At 40.5% G+C, this 18,575-nt stretch overlaps 1 protein-coding gene across 1 annotated transcript; it reads left to right on the top strand.

Annotated features, from left to right (window-relative positions):
* The first annotated feature begins 3,430 nt into the window (after nt 1-3,430).
* pcdh10b (protocadherin 10b) lies at nt 3,431-17,534 on the top strand. Its single transcript, XM_067381082.1, has 5 exons — nt 3,431-6,390; nt 7,204-7,262; nt 7,520-7,626; nt 14,565-14,912; nt 16,310-17,534. The coding sequence occupies exons 1-5, from the start codon at nt 3,844-3,846 to the stop codon at nt 16,327-16,329; spliced, it is 3,081 nt and encodes a 1,026-aa protein (XP_067237183.1). The 5' UTR covers nt 3,431-3,843; the 3' UTR covers nt 16,330-17,534.
* Nucleotides 17,535-18,575: the final 1,041 nt, after the last annotated feature.

Here is an 18,575-nt window from a genome sequence, read left to right as displayed (position 1 = left end):
GGCCAGAGACACACACCAGAGAGTCGCTATGAAAGCAGCCAGACGTCCAGACGCGCACATAACCACACGCAGGGCTGATCGACAGACCGACGCCACATATGGCCATCAGATATTAAGATGTGAGAACAGACATCTTTTGTTATCTCTGAAAACTCAATTTTCTTTTGTTTTCTGTCTATTTTCTGTGGGGGGAAAGGGAAGCAGGGTTGGAGAACTGAGGCTATTTTCCTCTGATGTTCCAGATTCAAGATTCTGACATGGTGAAACTTAGTTAGAACTCCAAGATGATTTGGTTTAAAGGCTCTGTCACTGTTCCTTGTCCATCACGCACCTAATGAGAGAATCTGATACCCGTTGTTTTCCAGACTTACCATGGCAGATCTAAATATGGCATCCTGAACTGTAAAAAAAAAAAACTCATGCTAACTGATCAAAACAAGCATTAAACTTGTCTAAAATTACACAGAGATGACTTCACAACATTGGACGTGTTCCTGGATCAACACTCCTGAAAACAATTGCAGCCCTACCATTCGCTTCCACTAGAAATAATTAGAATTGAGCTTGATGGTGGAAAAAAGTTCAAATTCTCGAATTCACGATTTCAAAATTGGATTTGATAACTGGAATGATGTTATTACTGAAGTCACCCGGGACTACTACCATTATACAGCACGGTTAGAAGATGGTAGGCCCACAAAACTTAAATGAAATCCAAATTACCACAATGATCCAATCAATTCCTGATGTACAAAAACATTTTTTCTCATTTTAGAAATCGTTTCACTATACGTCACAATAAAGAGGAAAAGATTATCACAAATTCCATTTCATGCCAATTTGAACTTGCAAAAGCATTTTAAACCTAAACTCAGGTCAGTTCGCCTGCAGCGCATGCTGGGAATCTGGCAGCACTGCAGTATACTTCACAACTTTTTGAACAGTTGATGATTGTGAGTAAACAAGCGGTATTAGCGCAGTTGCATGAATTACTTTGCCAAAAACCGAGTTTGTGCTTGGCAAATTCGGGGGTGATCCCACAGAGAAAGAACCACCACATGTTTATATTTTCTCTACAAATCTTTAATTGCACGTTTTCACACAGGTAATGGAATAAATTACTTATTCTGGATCTCTAAACATCACCTTTCCCTAAATCAGCTTTGCAGGAGTGACAAAAAGAGAAAGAGAGAGAGAGCGTGCCTGGGTGCCAATCATAATGGCAGCTTTCCTCATGCTGTTGAGGTATGCTCACATTATAATACAGGAGGGGAGATAATCTGATTCTCATATTCAAATCACTGTTTGTCCATAAATCTTGAAATATTCATGAAAACTCAAATCCGGCACCCTTCTGGGAATTAAAGCATAAAGTCGAGTGAGTGCGCCAGTGGCTCGCCAGAACTTGATTTAGAAAATCTCTTTTTGGAAGCGATTCATGTTTACACTCCACTGGTGTTAAGATTCTTTCTGGCACAGCACCGTTTCAGACGCTTCTTGAAATGTGCCTTTCTTGAGGGGACACTAAACTCAGCCATCAGTCCTTTATGGCTTGTGTACCATTGGAGTGTAGTGCCTCTGTGATGCGCTAGGGGGCACTCCGACTGTTCCTTGTGTTTGCCACCGTGGATTCTGCATTATTCCGCTCAGATGAAAACCGTGACATTTGGTTGCTGGGAGACGCGGAGGAAGTATAGACCAACAGTTTGATAGAGTGTCGCTTTCACCGGTAGATGGGTAAACGCACGGATATAATGCACTAAAGTTATTATTTGAAACATAAGGGATTGGATGACTACTCTACCCAATTCAGAAACGAATTAGGCCTATAGGCTATTCGGTGGAGAGAGAGAGAGAGAGAGAGAGAGAGAGAGAGAAAATGGCCGTGCTTTATTTCTACTCTAAATGCAGCCAAAAATTATAATCAGTTATGATGATATTTTAATAGTAAGCCAAATTGTAATTTCCATTACAATTGACAACATCTATATAGGCTACATATGTTAATATTTAATGTGTCACCACCCACAACTTTTGACATGTTTTCAAACAGACAGTTGAATTGCAAGAGCTTCTTTCGGTTGTTGTGACAGGAAATTGTTTTAAATACAAAATATTCAACTTCTGCCCAGCAATGTCTGAAATTAAACACATTCTAATTCGATTTAGGCGAACATTCGACCAAATCTGTAGGATGTAATACATTACTGAAATGACATTTAACAGCTTTAAAGTCACATATAGTATAGGCCTAGCTCATTTGCTTAGCTGTGACCCACTGTCCGTTACAATAAACATTTTTTTTTTTTTTTTTTTTTTTGTTGCAATTATAAAACACTCGCAGATTGTTTTATCAGTATTTAATGTAATCATTTCAGATTTGCTTTGCACCAAATGATAAAAAGCAGCAGAGAAAAGTGATGTCCATTAGAATGGACACTGGGTCTAAACGGGTTAATTACTTAATCCAGCGAACACAACTGAATCGTATTTAATTACAGGGATGAAATACACGTGCTGGACATTTCCACAGATTTCTTATTTATGTGCAGCTGCCACGAGGAATCCCAGGCGCGTGACCGACAGCAGCGCAATAGATTTGTTTTGGCAGCTAGGAGGCGCATGTGCCTCGCGCTTGGGAACCAAACCTGAGAAAGCTCCAAAGACAACACATTGTAAGATGTAGTAGGGAATATGTCTGGTATATGTCTGCAATCGATATATTAAATGCATTTTATTCCTATATAAAGAATACAAAAGTAATTTTGGGGTGGGGGGGGGGGGAGAGATGTTCTTATGAAAGAAAACGGGTCTAAAATGAGAGAAATACAATAAGCTTCAATAAAGCACTTGATGTGAAATGAAATGCACATATGCCCTTTTCGCGTTTTTTTTTCACTTATACACAAGTCAACAATAAAGTGATGTAGACGAATAAAGGTCACATAACCCACAATATACTAATTGTACTGCATTATAAACATTAGGCTACTGTACAAAAAGTAATGTATGGAACACACACACACACACATAGGGTGAATTCAGGTTGATTGGTACATATTTTCCAATTCATCTCAATTGCAAAAAGTGTCCCAATAACCCTGAATCCCCCCTATATATATATATGGTGAATCTCGGTTTGATCATCTTTCTTTTTTTTTTTTTCTCTCTCCTTCCCAAAACTTGATCACACCTCACTCTGACTCATTCTCTTACGAACTCATCAGCCATTCAATCCTCATGACCAGAAATCCCGCAGCTCTGACCAGGGGCGTGTTTATCAGCCACCAGGAGGCTTGACTGACGTAGGACACAGCCGATAAAGTTTCAGCTCTGCTGGTGCCGGCTGCTCCCATTGGTTGGCGAGGGGAGGGTGCTGCGGGAAAACCGAACAGCTAAACGCTGATGCTTCAGTACTGTGCCAGCGGACCCCGCAGGAGCGCACCACATATACTGGGACCTTTGAGATGTCAGAGACTCTAGCTCTAATATAAAATGCATTTGTTGCATTAACTCTGTGGATTATGATATTGTGCTTTATCACACGCCAACTGTTATCTATTTTTATCAGTGTCAGCTTAATGTTGTAATGATCACTTGTGCCAGAAATCCGCGGCGACTCTAAAGCTTGTTCGTGGAGGAAATCGCCTTGGGAAATCGGTCCTGTGTAAACCAGCACACAGACAGCATGGTTTTTGGCTGACAGCCCTGTTTAAGGGAAAATATTACCATACAACCAAAGCCTTACGCACGCCTGCGCGCCTTACCTTGGAGAAGAGGGTGATGGTTTTTCTGCGTGCTCCACGGAGATAAAATATTCCAAGTGTCCTTTCCTGAGTGGAGATGTTTGTGTTTTTGCTCCTGCTGTGTCTCGCGGATGGGGTAGTTTCGCAGATACGTTACTCTGTGCCCGAGGAAGCGGAGCATGGCACGTTTGTGGGGAATATAGCAGAGGATTTGGGACTGGACCTTACAAAACTTTCATCCCGCCGCTTTCAGGTGGTGCCTAGCTCGCGGACGCCGTACCTGGAAGTAAACTTGGAAAACGGGGTGCTTTTCGTGAACGAGAAAATCGACCGGGAGCGCATCTGTAAGCAGAGCGCCAGCTGTTTGCTTCACCTGGAAGTGTTCCTGGAGAGCCCACTCGAGCTCTTTCGCGTGGAGATAGAGGTGGTGGACATCAACGACAACCCGCCGAGCTTTCCGGAGACGGACATCACCGTGGAAATATCCGAGAGCGCAACCCCGGGTACGCGCTTCCCTTTGGAGAGCGCTTTTGATCCGGATGTCGGTAGTAACGCATTGCGCACTTACGACATCACGAACAACAACTATTTCTACTTAGACGTGCAAACACAGACTGATGGCAACAAATTCGCCGAGCTGGTTTTGGAAAAGCCACTTGATCGGGAACAGCAGGCGATGCACCGTTACGTCCTCACGGCCGTGGACGGTGGCCAGCCTCCTCGGACAGGTACAGCACTGCTTGTGGTCAGGGTGCTCGACTCCAACGACAACGTCCCCGTGTTTGATCAGCCGGTGTACTCGGTCAACCTGGCCGAGAACGCGCCCGTGGGCACGCTCGTCATCCAGCTGAACGCGACCGACTCAGACGAGGGCCCGAACGGAGAGGTCATTTACTCGTTCAGCAACCACATCTCAAGCAGGGTCAAGGAACTGTTCGATATCGATGCCCGAACGGGCCGTATAGAGGTCAGAGGTGAGGTGGACTTTGAGGAGAGCAGTCTGTATCAGATTTACGTTCAAGCGAAAGACATGGGACCTAATGCTGTGCCCGCGCACTGTAAAGTTTTGGTCAAAGTGACGGACGTGAACGACAACGCTCCAGAGATCATTTTCAGCACCGTCACGGAGTCAGTGAGCGAGAACGCAGCCACGGGCACAGTCATCGCTCTGCTCAGCGTCACCGATAAAGACTCTGAAGACAACGGCCAGACGCATGTGGAGATTCTCGGAGATGTTCCTTTTAAACTCAAAACCTCTTTCAGAAATTATTACACTATCGTGACCGACGGTCCTCTCAACCGAGAGACTGTAGAGGCGTACACGGTCACCGTGGTTGCGAGAGATAAAGGGATTCCATCTCTGGCGACCAGCAAATCAATCAAAGTGCACGTGTCTGACGAGAACGACAACGCGCCCACGTTTACGCAGCCCATTTATGATGTGTATGTGACTGAAAACAACGTCCCCGGTGCTTACATCTACGCTGTCAGTGCAGTCGACCCTGATGTCGGACAGAATGCTTATATAACTTACTCCATAGTGGAGTGTGAAATCCAGGGTATGTCTGTGGTCACGTACGTGTCCATCAACTCGGAGAATGGGTATTTGTACGCCCTCAGATCCTTTGATTATGAGCAACTAAAAGACTTCAGCTTCGTGGTTCAAGCGAGAGACTCAGGCAGCCCCGAGCTGTGGTCCAACGCCACGGTGAACGTCATTATAGTAGATCAAAACGATAACGCGCCGTCTGTGATTGCGCCCCTTGGAAAAAATGGCACTGCGCGGGAGCCTTTGCCGCGCTCTGCCGAGCCAGGCTACCTAGTTACGCGTATTGTCGCCATGGATGCAGATGATGGAGAGAACGCGCGCTTGTCATACAGTATACAGAGAGGTAACGAGAATGGGATGTTCCGAATGGACTGGCGCACCGGGGAGTTGCGCACGGCCCGCCGGGTGTCAGTCAAACGAGACCCGCAACAGCTGTATGAGCTGCTTATTGAGGTAAGGGATCACGGGCAGCCTCCCATGTCATGCAGCGCGGTGGTGCAGGTGACACTCGTGGACAGTCTCGTGGAAGGCCACAGTGGAGAACGCGGTACTGCCAAGGCCAAAGACGCGTCTCTGGACTTGACGCTCATCCTCATCATCGCGCTCGGCTCCGTTTCCTTCATCTTCCTTCTGGCTATGATCGTGCTGGCCGTGCGCTGTCAAAAGGAGAAAAAGCTGAACATATACAGCACCTGCCTGGCGAGCGACTGCTGCTGCCTCGTGGGCTGCGGGTCGTGCGGGTCAGGCGGCTGCTGCGGTCGCCAGGCCCGGGCTGCCCGGAAAAAGAAGAAACTGAGCAAGTCAGATATCATGCTGGTTCAGAGCACTAACACAGCCAACGTGAGCGTGGCGAGCGCCGCGCAGGTGCCCGTGGAGGAGTCAGGCAGCTTCGGTTCGCTACATCAAAGTCAGAACTACTGCTATCAGGTCTGTCTGACTCCGGAATCGGCCAAAACGGATCTCATGTTTCTGAAGGCCTGCAGCCCGTCGCGCAGCAACGACACCGAGCACAACCCGTGCGGAGCCATAGTGACCGGCTATACAGACCAACAGCAGCCGGACATCATATCCAACGGCAGCCTGCTCTCCAGTGAGGTACGAGCATTTGTAAAACTTACTCAAGTAATATAATTACCTGCCAAACATTTTTTTTTTTTTTTTTTTAATTATACTGTAAGTAATTATTTTATTTTTATTATTATTATTATTATTATTATTATTATTATTTTGGTTTGATTTTGATTGATGGTACTCAGAAAGCAAATTTAGCTGTCTTCTTTAGATATAGGCCACAGTATCTATACAGACATATTAAAAGACTGCATTGTATGGATGTGTCAATAGTCATACTTTTGAAATGGTCTGTTATTTTACATTTGAATTATCTTATCATATTTCAATTTAAATACACATTCAGTGAATTAAAACGACTGAAACAAAACAAAATCTTCTTCAGGATAGTGAGCCCTAAAAACAAACAGGTTGATAACCAGTTGCTTGCAGACTGAAACTAACAATATTATTCTGTTTTACTTTTATTATTATTATTATTATATCTTCTGTGTGGCCTATAATGTGCAATCAGCCATGTTAGAGTGTAAACATAGTGAGTCACTGAACTGATAGATTTGCATGTTTGTGAAAAGCTCTCCGGGTTATAGGGCATTAGATATGCCAGTCACGGTGTTGCAGAGCCTCACAAGAACAAAGATCCGTCTATGGTTGAATTCTGCTGAATAGCAACACAGCCTAAAGATTTTGACTGCCCATAAAGTCCCTGCAATGCCCCCTGTGAGCAAAGCTTGAATCCTGACCTGTATTATTTTCATTATTATTATTTATAATATTTTATTATTGCTATTTTAATTACTATGTTGGGCCTGTTTCAAATCGACACCTCTCTTACAGACAAAACACCAGAGAGCAGAGCTCAGTTATTTGGTGGACCGACCAAGGCGTGTTAACAGGTAAGCACTTAACTGACCTAAAACTTATTTTCCCTCCTACTTTATGGAAGAGATTTCTTTTTTTCTTATTTTTTTTTTCCTTTTTTGAAATAAATGTGACAGAAGTAAATAAATATGAGAAGTCTATAAACATTTGAACTAAACCAGCCTGAACATATGAGACAAATTGAGACCATTTTAAGGCTGAGCAGTAAAACTGTGGTTATATAAGAGTCGTGTGGCATAGCGGTCGACTCAAACTTTCTCTCTTCCCCCAGCTCTGCATTCCAGGAAGCAGATATCGTGAGCTCAAAAGACAGCGGTCATGGAGACAGTGAGCAGGGAGACAGTGACCATGACGCCATGCATCGCGGACATTCCTCTGGTAGGTTTATATAAGTCAATTTCTCTTATTTCTCTCGTTTTGTTGTTGATTAACAGAAATGTAGAGATGTGGCTTTAAATTGTTGGTTAAACAGTTGAGATAGACATGCTGGTAGGAAGGTGGCATATTTTAAATAGCTTGGTTGTGTCTCATCCACACACACAATCAGAACAAAAACCCTGATTAAGGCATGTCAAGGCTGTTTGCAGAAATATTTTAGAACACCGAGCCTCTGAGTATGGATGCACGAGCATGCTTCGCTATAGTGGAGAATATAATCCAATTGTTTATGAATACCTCCTGATAATGAGGATTTACTTCAGTGGTACTATCTCGCTTTCACCCACGTCTCTCAAGACATGATGGAATTTAGATCAGTCCAGGCAGTCTGTCATCAACTCTGTGGGAACGGGACCAAATAGGTTGAGCAGCAAACAAACAAGCGATTCATTGACCCCCCCCCCCCCCCCCAAACTCCTCTTCACCCCCCTCACCCTTCCACCATAATCCTTCTGACCGCATTCCACTGACGGACAACACTACTTGTCCGCACCTTCATAAGACCACATGTGTGAGATTCGGCTGCATTGGAAATGGTGCTTTGTTGCTAAATGACACCTCGCTTGAAGTGCATTGTGAAGTTGACTGTATAATATAATTATGACATAGTTGGACACAAATGAATACAACCAAAAGTTGCATCTTATTATCATTAATTTCTCTTTGGTTGAGCATATGTCCTCTGCTGTTATTCCAGAGCACCATATGCTGTGGCTGGACTGCTTCAGCTCTCATTTAGCCTATTTTTGCTCAGTTAAACATTAGATTAAAATCAAGACTTTTTTCCATACAAGGTCAGCTAGCCCATCTGCCTTTGTTGTCACAGGCCATCAAATAACACTTGCCTTTTAAGATACAGCTCTATAAAGTAAAAAAAAAAAAAAAAAAAAAATCTGTTGTGCTTTTTTCCCATTTGTGAGCATGTTGCCCCCACAAAAAAATTAATTGTTTTGCTGCATGCTATCGTCTTTAATTAAGATAATTGAAAGCACCGCTTGGTATGCAGACTTGGAGAGCATTCAGGAGCGTGCATTGTTCATTTTAATGAGAATCTCGGTAGAAACTGCCTTCATCCTTTCAAATCTATTTCAGACATTTTGTTTCTTAACCAGCTGCTGTTTTATGGGCTTTTTGAAACAGGAAATTTTAGTCATCCAAATGACTTGTGTCACAACGCAGACGCTTCCTGATCTAGCCATCTCTACTAAATTAAAAACAGGCAGAGATAAGCATTGCTTAATTTCTCTCTAATACATAAAAATGCATCTGTAATACATAGTGGAGAGCTTCTCTGATGCAATGACACACCTGAATCATTTCATTCCGGTTTCATTTCTTTTATCCCGAGGATCTGCCACGTTGCAACAGAATCTCTCATTTGGGTTGCAGGTCATGTTCAGAATTCAGAAACAGCTCACTGATCAGTAATTTATTTTCAGCCTGATGCATACCAATTAGCAAATGAAGGTTATTATCAGATCTAATGCTTTGCGAGGCTTCTGCTCAGAAAGCAGCAGAGCAGATATAGAGGGGAGATGTTTCTATGGATCATTTCGTTTACAGTCCATTGCAATATATCTTCTGTAATCTATAATTCTTTTTATATATATCTCTCGCTTATCGTCATGCACAGTGTAGAGTATCAGGAAAATAAGTGATGTAGAGTTTCAGAAAACTTCCAAACGATTTTAATATATTTTCTTTGTGGGGTTCCTTTTGTAGCATAGAGGGCTCGTTTAAACATTCTATTAAAATTCACCTCTGGGTGATCTGGTCATTGCATTTTCACCTGATATATATATATATATATATATAATGATATATAATATGTATCTTCTGTTAACACTTATGATCAGATTTTGAGTTGAGAGCCTCTGAGTTTTGTGATTATGTAACATCACTCACTATGTCTGTGTGTAACTGGCATGGACATATTGCAATTTTATGAAGCGCAAAAAAATAGTGCTAGATTTCTCCCGAATACACTTCCATTCAAAAGTTTGGGGTCAGTAAGATTTTATTTTTTAACATTGATAATAATAAGTTTCATACACTCCAAATCAGCATATTTGAATAATTCAATGATGACATATTAGAATGATAGAATGATGATGATCAAATAAGTGCAGCCTTGGTAAGAATAAAACATTTCTTTTAAAAACATTTAAAAAATCCATACTTTTGAATGGTAGTGTATTTTCTTTTTAATTTTAATCTTAAATACATAATGTATGAAATATCAAATGTTTTGAGGAGACTTCTGCAATAATTTACTTTAGTACTTGCTTTAACTGGCAAAAAATAAAACCCTTGTAATTGATTGACAGATCAGTATGCGAAGAATGAAAAATTACGTATGAAATTTTTTTCTTAAAATCCGAATGTGGACACATTCCAAAACGTTCTGGTCCCCATTCAAATTAATATCTAGCATTAGATTACCTGAAACTGAAAATAAGGTGCAAAAATAGCATGTATTTTTCAACCAGAGAATATAAAGCATTGCAGGCTTGACTCTTTCTTGCAATATTGAACCACAAGTCAACAATATAATTACTTTTCCTTTTTTTTTTTTCACTGAAAAAAGGACACTGGATGAGTACAGAGAGCAATTAATTTCAGAAAATGTCAGGAAATATCAAGATGTCTCCTTGCGATTACACAACGAGGAAGTGTCTTATCTCACACTCTCTAAATATCAAACTCTCTCTCTCTCTCTCTCTCTCTCTCTCATACCTTCTTTGTATGTCAGATATATACACAAAGAACCTTTGCTCACAGTCTCTTATACAAAAATGAGACCTCTGAATATTGTCATAGATAGCTTCCAGATTTGTTCATAGTCTAAACTACTTGTTGCCTAGTAAGGCGGTCCTATACTTGGGTCTGTAATTAGGAGAGTCTTACCAAGCCTAGGCCTAAGTAGGTTGTTTGCATGTAGCTCCAAAGGACTCTAATCCTCTTTTAAAGCAGAAACCCAAAGTCTGTGTATGCTGACCTGTCTTCTGTCTGAAGGGCTAGTCTGAGGATTAGCTATAAGAACATCCCCCCACACCACTGACTCTGCTCCATACCTTCAACATCTCCGCTTAGCGCTGCTTTGAAAATGGCACTTCATTAATCCTCCAGCTGTAATTACTGACTTTTTTAGACAAGGGGTTCTTAGACACAGGAGCCAAAAGGGGATTTAAAAATGCTCACCTCTCTCTTCTTCTTAGATGCACGCAGTCAAAACGGCACGGCTTACACCTGCTGGGGTGCCGGTGGGGGTAAAAGGCATCATGCAACTGTTACGCACAAACTAACAGGATCTTTACCCTCACGCTGGCTTTAGCTGTAACACTCTTGTAGCGCTAGCTTCTCTTGGCTTTGTGAAATGTGAGGTTGTTCGCTCTTGAATATTAGCAGCGGAATTAGCAGCGGGCTGTTTGAAAAACATGCTGCAAATCAAAATACATTTTCAAAGAGGCTCATGATAAACCTCTGGGGGAGATGTGGTTGGCCTATTATTGGGGGTGGAGTTTTGCTTTTAAGGCCTGGAAAATGGTGCAGAAAATGCAATTTCAGGATATATTCATTTAACGCAATTAAATAAAATGATTTAGATATACATATTTTGTTAACACTTTACAATATGATTCATTTGTTAAGATTAGTTAAAGGGGTGGTTGATTATGATTTCAGGTTTTTTTTTTTTTTTACTTTAGTTTATGTTGCTGTTAGAGTATAAACAACATCTGAAGTTACGACACTCAAAGTTCAATGCAAAGAAAGATATTTTCTTTTAAAGAATTTGCTTTTTTTTTTTTAAGAACTACGACAAATGACTGGTAGGGACTACAATGAGCTTCTTCCCGGGTTAGTGACATCACTAACAATAAAATGTACATAAACACTGCCCCCGAGAACACACAACAAAGGGGATGAAGTCATGTGGGCTGCTTTAGAGAAGAGGAAAGTTGTTGTAGTAGAGTTTTGTTGCCATGCCATCATTTTACGCCGGACTGCTTTACAAAATAGGGTCGACTCAATGCTGGATTTGCACAAAAGATTAACATGACAGCACATGCATTGAATCAACTCCACAGAATACATTTGCATACATTTATTCACTAACCATTCAGAAACGTCCAGTTGCATTCTAAAAGTTGTAACTTCTTCCTGAGTCTCTCTATCAGTGTCTGACTCCGGTTTGAACAATGTAAAGCTGAACACCGTTACTGACAATCATATTTTTGGCTGTGTGAGATTCTCCGGCTTTGTTGTTGTTCAGCAACATTTAATTTATTATAACATCTATTAAAGCTCCTCCCTCTTTTGGAAAGCGGCCCTGGATTGGCAGCTCATTTGCATTTAAAGACACACACAAAAATGCTGTGTTTTTGCTCATGCCCAAATAGGGGCAAATTTGACAAGCTATAATAAATGGTCTGTGGGGTATTTTGAGCTGAAACTTTACGGACATTCTGGGGACACCAGAGACTTATATTACATATTGTAAAATGGTTATCATAGGTCCCCTTTAATGTATTAACTAACATGAACTAACCACGAGCAATACGTTTGTTACTGTATTTGTTAATCTTTGTTAAAGCTGCAGTCCGTAACTTTTTTTGGTTAAAAATGATCCAAAATCATTTTTTGAGCAAGTACATAACCAGCCAGTGTTCAACTATCTCATTATCTTAGCTCGATTCACAACGGTTAGCTTGTAATAATGTTTTATAATAAGTTAAGTCAAGTCACCTTTATTTATATAGTGCTTTTTACAATGCAGATTGTGTCAAAGCAGCTTTACATTGATAACTGGTACATAATTTTTGCTGCACAGCAGCTCTTCAAGAATAGTGTCAATGCAGGCAGATCAAAACACTGTTGAATAAATGTCAAGAAAACTGTTGAATATCAAATGTCAAGTCAAATGTCAAGTGTCCCCAACTAAGCAAGCCAAAGGCGACAGCGGCAAGGAACCCAAACTCCAACAGGTGACATCAGGTGGCAAACAAGTGGCAAATAGGTGTTAAAATGGAGAAAAAAAAAACCTCGAACATGGGGACATGGTGGATTTCCGCGGGAAATGTGAGCATGCAGCAGTTCCTCTATGCGTCATTACGTCATGTCCGTAAAAAGAAAGGAAGGAGTCCAGGCTAATCGGTTTTATCATGTGAGGACACAGTTGGTAGCGGATCATTTATAGCCTGTTCTCACAGCAGCTGAAATAATCAAACTTATCATTTTGATGGTGGATTGTAATCCAGAAAGGTCCAAATGCAATCATCAGTGACAACTGGAGATTCACCCGTAGTCAAACTTTGGACTGTGGAGTGGATACAGAAATTGAAATCTACAGGTAACTCTAATACACACTAAATACACAGTCACGCAGTACTGATGTTGTTAACATTAACAATTTGGGAAACAAACTATAACAGTAATAATAATTTGCATGGCCTGGCATGATTCGAGCTAAGCAATCTTTAGATTTAATCATCATTCGCAGCGCGATTAGGCCTAATGCTTTTTTCCTCAGTTGGTTAGAACAAAAGTGGTAGAAATGTTACTTACTTGTTCAGATGATATTTTCCAGTGAAAATTTTTATATTGGTCATACTTTCAAGACCTAGAATCTGTGATTCTGAAGTGCAGTATCCACACCAGTGAAGTGATTGACAGCAAACATTAGATTCATCCGCGCTGACGAGCTGTGCCGAGGCACAACACACGTACAGATAACTGTTCTGCATATGACTGCAATTGCAGGTTTCAAACAAGAGATGGCGACAAAGAAGAAAAATCACGGACTGCAGCTTTAACGTTAGTTAATAAAAAATACAGCAGTTCATTGTTTATGTGAGTTTACAGTGCATTAACTAATGTGAACAAATACAACTCTTGAAATTATAATGTATTAGTAAATGTTGAAATTAAGATCAGTAAATGCTGTAGGTTCATTATTAGTTCATGCTAACTAATGTAGTTAACAAATGTTAACTACTGAACCTTACTGTAAAGTGTTACCAATATTATATTAGTAATATTGTTTAATCGTTTATTTTAAAACATTTTACTTTATATTCCAAAGCCCTTTTGGCACCCATTGAAGTGTTTTATTTTTCTCTCTTTTTTTTTTTTTTTTTTTTATAAGGTGACATAATATCTTATTGTGTCCGTCAATCTTTTTGTTCATTTAATTGAGATGATGAGAAAGAGACAAAAGAGTAAAGGGGGTTATAACCTTTATAATATATCCCTTCATCTTGTAGCTGGGCGGAAGAGAAGGAAAGAGAACAGAGGATTGGGTTTTTTCTGCAAGCTTGGTGTCTCAGAGAGTTTACCTTTGATGTCAAATAGAAAGAGAGAAGTGGAAAGAGAGACCTCAAGAGGAGATTACAGCATTGACTTCATCTACTCGCTGTGTGTATGTTCTCCACACATGCTTTGATCAGGGTAATTTGTAATTTAAAAGTCACAAAAAAGAAAAGAAAAAAGCACCACGCAATCTTTTCATGATTAGCACGTTAAGTGCCAAAGACATTTCATGCATACAGTTTTAATGTTTTCAAAGTGAATTACATGCATTACATTTCATCTCGATTAGCATATTTATAATGCTTGATTAAGTGTAAAAAAGATGCTGGATAACTTCTGATTGGTTGAATTAATGCAGATTGTGGCGGTTCGGTCTTTTATCTAAAAGAGGAAACATCGAGGGCATGTTTTAGCATAGATGCATTGGTTTATTGTATTCATTTATGTTCGTTTGTCTTGTTTTAATGCACTTACATGCTTCCAGTGCAATTGGGAGCATATTCTCATTCCCATCCACCCACATGGACAATTACACGCAAGCTAACCCATCTCTCTGTTCTCTCTCACAGGAGCAGACCTGTTCTCCAACTGCACAGAGGAGTGCAAAGCCCTCGGCCACTCAGATCGCTGCTGGATGCCAAGTTTCGTGCCCACCGAGGCGCGACAGGGTGCCGATTACCGCAGCAACCTGCACGTGCCGGGCATGGACTCTGTGCCCGACTCTGAGGTATTTGAGGGCGAGACATTGGCAGGCGATCAGTCATTCTCAACCTTTGGCAAAGAGACGCCACACCACCCCAACCAGATGCACCAACATCAACACCATCAACACCACCTCAATGCTTCCACGCTAGAGAGGAAAGAGTTCGATGCACTTCTGTGTAACTCGCGCATGCCTTACAAAGCCGCCTGTCTGTGTGAGTATCTCAAAGAGAGAGCGCTTTCCTCTCTCTTGATCTGACCTGAAAAACTTTCCAAATTCAAGGCCTCTAGCGTGAAGTGCTGCTGAATTCTCCTCTAAGAACTCTAAGCCCTCACACTTCTGCTCTCCTTCACCCATCAACATCTGCCCATCCTTCATCTGCTCTTCATCTACTGGTTTCTGGTGTACACTCTTAAAAATAAAGGATTTGATAGAGGGAAAAAGTGTAGGAGAGACCATAAAAGAGTCTTTTTAACTTCCTCAAAGATTTTTTTTTCTTTAGAAAACCCTCTACTGGTGCTTTAAAGACCCCTGGAGGGTTGCACATTTTAAACGGAGGAATCAATATGCTGATCTTAAGAACCTCTAATGTAGCACCAAGCACCGTTTTAATCTTCAGAAAACCAAATAGCAAAAACTATAAAGTGATTTATTTATTTTTTTCTTGATTGAAGCTTTGAAGAACCTTTATTTATAAGAGTGTCTGGTTAGCTTTTTCTTCATACATTTACTTATGTTGACTTATTATGTTACCAGGGTTGTGAAAAAAAAAAAAAAAAATCTGATTTGAAGAATTACCTTTTAATTAATTGATTCGGCCACACCCTACATGAAGTTGTCTATCTATCTTTAGCCTATACACATTCGAGACTTTTAAAAAAGGTCAAGCCAACATTGACTGACATTCTAATTCAAATTCAGAATGGTTCACAACCCTGCTAAATTAATTATTTCAACATTGCACATGCTTTGAAACAAGAAATTGCACTATGAAATTGCTCAGTGTTTGTGAATGCAGGAAATTACAGAATCCCTGTTGCGGGATTTTACAGAACCCCTAGTTGTGGGATTTGAATGCGATAAGATGTTAGCTCAAACAATATCTGACCATAGGAAAAGACCCGACAGAGATTGACAATGCCTAAAATTAACTTGTAAAAAACAGAGATAAAAGGAAGGCAGAAACTCCCTATTGTTTTGCACATAGACAGTATATTTGTTGAGGCAACGTTTGACTAGTCATGCCAAACATCAGCTCAGAAGCTTGAAACAGACGCTCTCCGAAGGCCAGAGTTTATAAGGTTTAGCCTGCCTACCACTGTTTGTTGTTTTAGAGGGGATGGAGGTGGTAGTGGGATTGATTGAGATATTATTGACTGCTCTTGTTGTGTTGAAACCTTCAGACATCTGTCTCAGAAAGAGCGCTGCGAGGCTGCGTGGGTGGTGCATTTAACTTTGAGGAAATAGTTTGATTGTAGGCTTATAGTTCCTCATCAAAGCTCTGCTTCTGTATGTACCAAACAATGGTCTTTTAATAGCTTAGCACAACACTTTGCATTTTGCCGTCTAAAATTCATCTTTAATAAGCGTTCTTTCTTTTTCCCTTTTTAGCGCGGAAAAGGATATGCTAGCTCTTTCCGAGTGGACATACCAGAGACGGCGTGATTTTGCACAATCAGTGAAACTGATGGAAATGCGAAGAGCATCAAGTTTTCAGACTCTATTTCCAGAGGCGTCAGATGATCGTGCATTCCCGGAGGCTCCAGAAACCTCATAAAACTTGGTGAAAGAGTCGGACTCGCAGAACTAGATTCAAGGCCGAGCGGCTGGACATAACGCGCTTCTCAGCAGGACTGAGACGGAGGACAAAACTAGAACGTTAAAATACATGGAGGATAGGAAGACAAGGAGAGAAACAAGAGGACGGTTATTCCTCTTGGCTTCTGTGTGTGCCTGTTTACAGCACTACTGTACATCGTAAAAAACAAAACAAAAAAAAAAAACAAACAAAACAAAAACAAGACAAAAACAAAACAATGTGAACGATGACGAGAACCACCAACGAAAATGACAAAAATGGAGATATATTCACTGAGCCCTTTAGTTGTTTATGTACACACACACCACTGAAAAGCCAATTGTACAGAAAATTCATTTGTGCATTACAAATGCAATATTGTTCTTTTAGACATGACTGTTTTTATATTCTGTGTGCGGCTGTGTGTGTGTGATCAGGTGTTTTCCCTAAATCTATTCCAACTCTTTGTCAAAAGAAAAAAAAAGCAACGGATTCCGCAGAGGGATTTTTTTCCCGTCAGGGTTAAGTGTTTAACGTTGTGAGCGGGACAGCAGTGGCCTAAATCTTACTCTCTCAGACAATACGTAGGTTATATCACGTGTGAGAAGTCTTAACTGTACTCTTTTAAACTTCAAAATAAATATAAATCTATATCTATAAATCTATCTATATATACTTTTTCTGAAAGTGCAGTCTTCATTTGCGCCGTTTTTTCAAGTGTAGTGTATAAGGCTCCTCAAGGGAGCCGTTAGCATCGCTAATCCACTTTACAGGGGTTCTTAATGTGACAGAAAGCCTTATCTCCAAACTTTTCATCCATTTTTTTCACTTTTGGATATTGAGATTCATGTCTATAAATAAAGAGGGGCATAATATTCTAGATTTGAATACATGGCAGTTGTGTATTATTGTAGCCAAATAGATCCGTTTGGAAATTCGAGGCCAAATACAGAAAGGTGCAAACAGTGCAAAGCAAACACACGCACACACACACACTGACACTGACATTTACTGGCATATGCACACAAACACATTAATATGAGGAGGAGACAAATAAACTGAAAAATGTATACTTACATCTTAGACTCCCGTGTTTTATTTTAAGACAACTTTAGCTGAACTAATACAAACAGACGGTTCAATAATTAAGCCACATCCCTTCAAAAAATCAAATACTACACAAAACATTCTTTTCCAATGAAATATGTAATGGAAAACTGAGCTCAGCTGTCTGGTTTTGTTTTGTATCTCAGCACATCTTAAAGTCTATTTTTGCACACATGGATGCAACCACTCAAATGAGCTTTTAGGTCAATTTATTTGTTCAAAACAAATCCTATTTAGGTTTTATTAACATTGACATCTGAGTTCAAATACAGTTTTGTACAAAAACGGAGGGAAATGTGGACAAAGACATTTCATTTGCTTCTCATCTGCAAAAAGAAGAAAATGCAATACTGTATATAAATCTTCCAGCAAAGTTCAATTTAAAGCCAGTCGCTCAGAACTAAACTTAATGCAGCACGAAACAAAGGACAAAACCAATGTGATCATATCTCATTTTCCCTAAAATTGACTCCATTATGTTTGACCTCCACTCACATTAATCTCTTTCACAAACCGCAGGCTTTAATATCTGAACGGTAGAGCTGACAGAGGGACCTAAATACAGAAATCACTGGGCTATAATAAGAATAATTAAAGAAATAAAATAAATGACTTACAATTCCCCAAACAAGTCATACATTTCCCAGAGACGAACTTTTAAAGTCACTCAAAGATGTTCTGTTAACTTTTTTAAGCTTTGCTGAATACAGATCGGTTCTTCTAACAGGATCCTATTTGTTTAGAATGTAAAATGTGAGAAGTTGGGCCTCAAATGATGATGTGGAGGTGGGTGTTGGGTGACGCTTTAAGCAGAGGCCACCGCTGACAGATAGATTGAAGTTGAACAGAAAATCTGTCCTCATAAATATGCTAACAGCCCCATCCCCTGTCAGACACTTTTCTCTCACCTCCCTCACGCCTTTCCTCCCTTCATCTCACCCCTCTTTTCCTTCCTCCTGCACACACCTCATC

Source organism: Chanodichthys erythropterus, chromosome 1 (assembly GCF_024489055.1).
Source record: "Chanodichthys erythropterus isolate Z2021 chromosome 1, ASM2448905v1, whole genome shotgun sequence".
In the NCBI taxonomy this organism is placed as follows: Eukaryota; Metazoa; Chordata; class Actinopteri; order Cypriniformes; family Xenocyprididae; genus Chanodichthys; species Chanodichthys erythropterus.
Note: the sequence above shows the minus strand (reverse complement) of the source record. Positions and strands in the feature narration are given on the sequence as shown.

Excerpts from the sequence above, each read along its gene's own strand:
- pcdh10b (XM_067381082.1), top strand. The coding sequence starts at position 3,844 with ATGTTTGTGTTTTTGCTCCTGCTGTGTCTCGCGGATGGGGTAGTTTCG. Across the intron at positions 7,263-7,519 it reads CGACCAAGGCGTGTTAACAG|CTCTGCATTCCAGGAAGCAG; the intron begins GTAAGCACTTAA and ends CTCTTCCCCCAG. Across the intron at positions 14,913-16,309 it reads TTACAAAGCCGCCTGTCTGT|CGCGGAAAAGGATATGCTAG; the intron begins GTGAGTATCTCA and ends TTCCCTTTTTAG.